The sequence below is a fragment of the Drosophila innubila genome, assembly GCF_004354385.1.
Source record: "Drosophila innubila isolate TH190305 chromosome 2L unlocalized genomic scaffold, UK_Dinn_1.0 4_B_2L, whole genome shotgun sequence".
In the NCBI taxonomy this organism is placed as follows: Eukaryota; Metazoa; Arthropoda; class Insecta; order Diptera; family Drosophilidae; genus Drosophila; species Drosophila innubila.
Genome location: NW_022995372.1, coordinates 14,189,104 through 14,192,063, shown reverse-complemented (window position 1 = coordinate 14,192,063; position 2,960 = coordinate 14,189,104). Strand labels below are relative to the sequence as shown.

Genomic DNA, 2,960 nt, shown 5'->3' with positions numbered 1-2,960 from the left:
AAAGCCAAACGTTGGTCAGCTGCCGGTCCAACAGACTCTGTAGCGAGACAGAGGCAACAATGGACACCCCAGACGCATTTTTATTATAGTTTATTTCTTGTCTTTGAACGTGAAAATGCAATTCGGAATGCTTGTGGCCAATCGAATTGCGAACAACGTTTTAAACGTTTATTGGCCAAAAGCTAAATGCAATCAATTTTAGAATTGTAGCGCTCTTCAAAGGCCAACAAAGGATAACAGCGGACAATGCTTATAATATAAGTACTTCCACTTAGCCATAGATGCGTCTCAGCAGTGTAAAGAAGGAGTAGATGACGTTCAGCAGGGACTGCAGCATCTTCAGATTCATCGGATAGACGCCACCCACGAGTATCTAAGGAAGTAAGTACATAAGAGCATAAATCAGATAAACGAATAGACCATAAATATATAACAGAATTTGAAAACTTCTGAGCTTCCGAATAATCCTTACCGCCAGCGGTTTTTGTGAGCGCATTATGAGAAACTTTAGTGTCTTTTGGGTCTCCACATCAAAATCCATCCAGTTGCTCTCATAGGCGGCAATTGAGATGTATAAGCTCTAAAGTAAATGCATTATAAAATAATATAAAAACTAATTTAATTGATAGTAGATTTACCTGAAAGTACAGTTCATTGGCCACATAATAGAGTACAACGCTATTGGCAAATATCATGACCATATAGCCAATAACTATGATAGTCTGAGCAATCGTTTGAGCCTGTAGAAAAATTATTAATTAATATGAAATTAAATTTGTAGAATTAAATTGAAAAGTTTAATGAAAAACAATTAAATAAAATCAATTAATCAAAATCGACTGAGAAAATGGGGAAACATAATAAAACACTTATGTCGATTAATTAGCCGTGGTAACTTACAATAATCAAGGAGAAGAGCAGCACACAAAGCATCGCGCCAAAGCACAATAGCTCGACCAAATGTAGATTTGTATTTAATCCATTCATTGCATCGACAAGCCTGTACAAAGGACCTTTCTGTTTGAGTTGTTTATGGACCAGGAAATTGTAGTTAAATAACCGCAGCTTACCCTGCCAACTTGACCTGATATCGTATGCACCATATAATTTCCTGGCGCACCCGCGACACCGGCAGCAGTTGCAAGTTGCGGAGCTTGTGTTGCAACACACGGCACATGAGAATGGCAAACAATGTGCAGGTAACCACCAAATTCGTGTAGGGTATGTACATGCAACAGCCCATGGGCGCCATTATGGCCTGCACCACAAAGAAAATCTCGTAGTAGGGACTGGCATATTTGTCAATAACTGGTACATGCATGCCATAGGGCAACACTGCAAATATCTTTAATTGGGAATACACATTCGAATACAAACAGCAAGATTCCCAGGTTGACTTACCACGCTCCGACCCAAAAATGGGATAGGTAACAAAGCCAATGCAAGTGCAGGTTCCCATTAGTAAATTAATTCGTCCAATTGAATGGGAAAGTCGTGTCGCTTCAGCCAACAGTTCCTGAATGTGTTTATCCGTAGAGTTCTTCAAATATAATGATTAGAAATTTAATTATTTTATTTCTGTATCTTGAATATTGTATTTTATATACTAGAGCTGTATCTATACTAGTGATGTATTATAGAGATTATAGAGTACTTCAACTCGATGATTTTTTTGACGATCTATCGAGTTGAATAAATCGATTTCCATGAAAAATTTGAATAAAACATGAAAACGATGCAAGAAAAATTAAGATTTCTAAAAAAAGTACGCTTGTATTTTGTGATTACAATTGTTTTTTCAAATTTAAAAATGTTTTTTTTTGAAAAAACTAGATATTTGCAACTCGATCTACTATTTTCCGATATATCGACAAATCGATACTTATTTTTGGCGATTTTCTATACCGATATAAAACTTCATCTGAAGTTTTGATTTATATCACTAATCTATACCATTGTTTTTTTTTTATCTTTTCAGTTCATTTAAGTTTATGCTTCTTTATCTTTCCACCTTTAATTTTTTTTAATCTTTATTCTTATTTCGTAATATAAGTAAGTCAGTTCTGTTCTGGGTTTCACTTAGTAACATATTTGATCAAATGTAAATTGATATGTTGGATTTTGGCTAAGTATTTAAATTGAAAGCCTTTTTAGCATATCGGACTTAAATTAACAAACTTTATTTGTAATAAATACAGGTTTAAGATATTTACTTCCCATAAAATCTAATGAAGTCATATATCTCATTTTAAGAAATGACTGGACTCGATTCTCCATCTGTCCTAAGACTGTGTTTTTAAGAGAATTTAACTTGTCTGTATATATATAGTACATAAATACTATATATTTATGTATATTTTTATCCATGTCATTATTCCTATCAACTACTATTTCTTTTATTATTTTTAAATTTCTACTCACCAACAGCTGCAGATAATAACCCTTGAGAAGTTCCAGAAATTGCTCGTAATGCCCGCGATACAGACTCAGCAGAATTCCTCGGACCAGAGTGTTGGTGAAGAGCACAGTCAAATAGACATTTCGAATGGTAAAGTCGAGGGATTCGGTGCTCAGATAGATGTCCACATACTGAGTCACATTGATGAGCAGATAGGGTATCATTGCCACATAACGTCGCCAGTTGTGAACGAACAGATACGACCAGAACTTCATCAGTTTCAGCGTGCTTCCAAAGATGGGCATCTCTTCAGTAGGCATACCCTGCAGCTCCATATTCAACCTGAGCCTGTGACTGAGTCTGTCCTTGCTGGAAGTGTGAACTGCGCTGTTATTTGAATTACTTTTATAGACTTGACAGTGGGTTAAGCAAATGTGGTTGAAGAGGTTCTAAGGTGTTATTAAGACAGTCTAATTAACGGTTATTGATTGTGCGTGCGAGGGTGTTAATTAGCTTGTAAGGACTTAATTAAAGGTGAGAGACGACTGTTGGTAAATATTAT

General features: G+C 35.6%; 1 protein-coding gene across 1 annotated transcript; it reads right to left on the bottom strand.

Moving 5' to 3' along the window:
* Positions 1-271: 271 nt before the first annotated feature.
* LOC117781605 (odorant receptor 30a) lies at positions 272-2,733 on the bottom strand. The gene is made up of 7 exons (XM_034618386.1): positions 2,422-2,733; positions 1,402-1,540; positions 1,071-1,335; positions 901-1,000; positions 639-740; positions 473-580; positions 272-373 (listed from the first exon to the last, which is right to left on the bottom strand). Exons 1-7 carry the CDS (start codon positions 2,731-2,733, stop codon positions 272-274), a joined length of 1,128 nt encoding a protein of 375 aa, XP_034474277.1.
* Between the last annotated feature and the right edge of the window lie 227 nt (positions 2,734-2,960).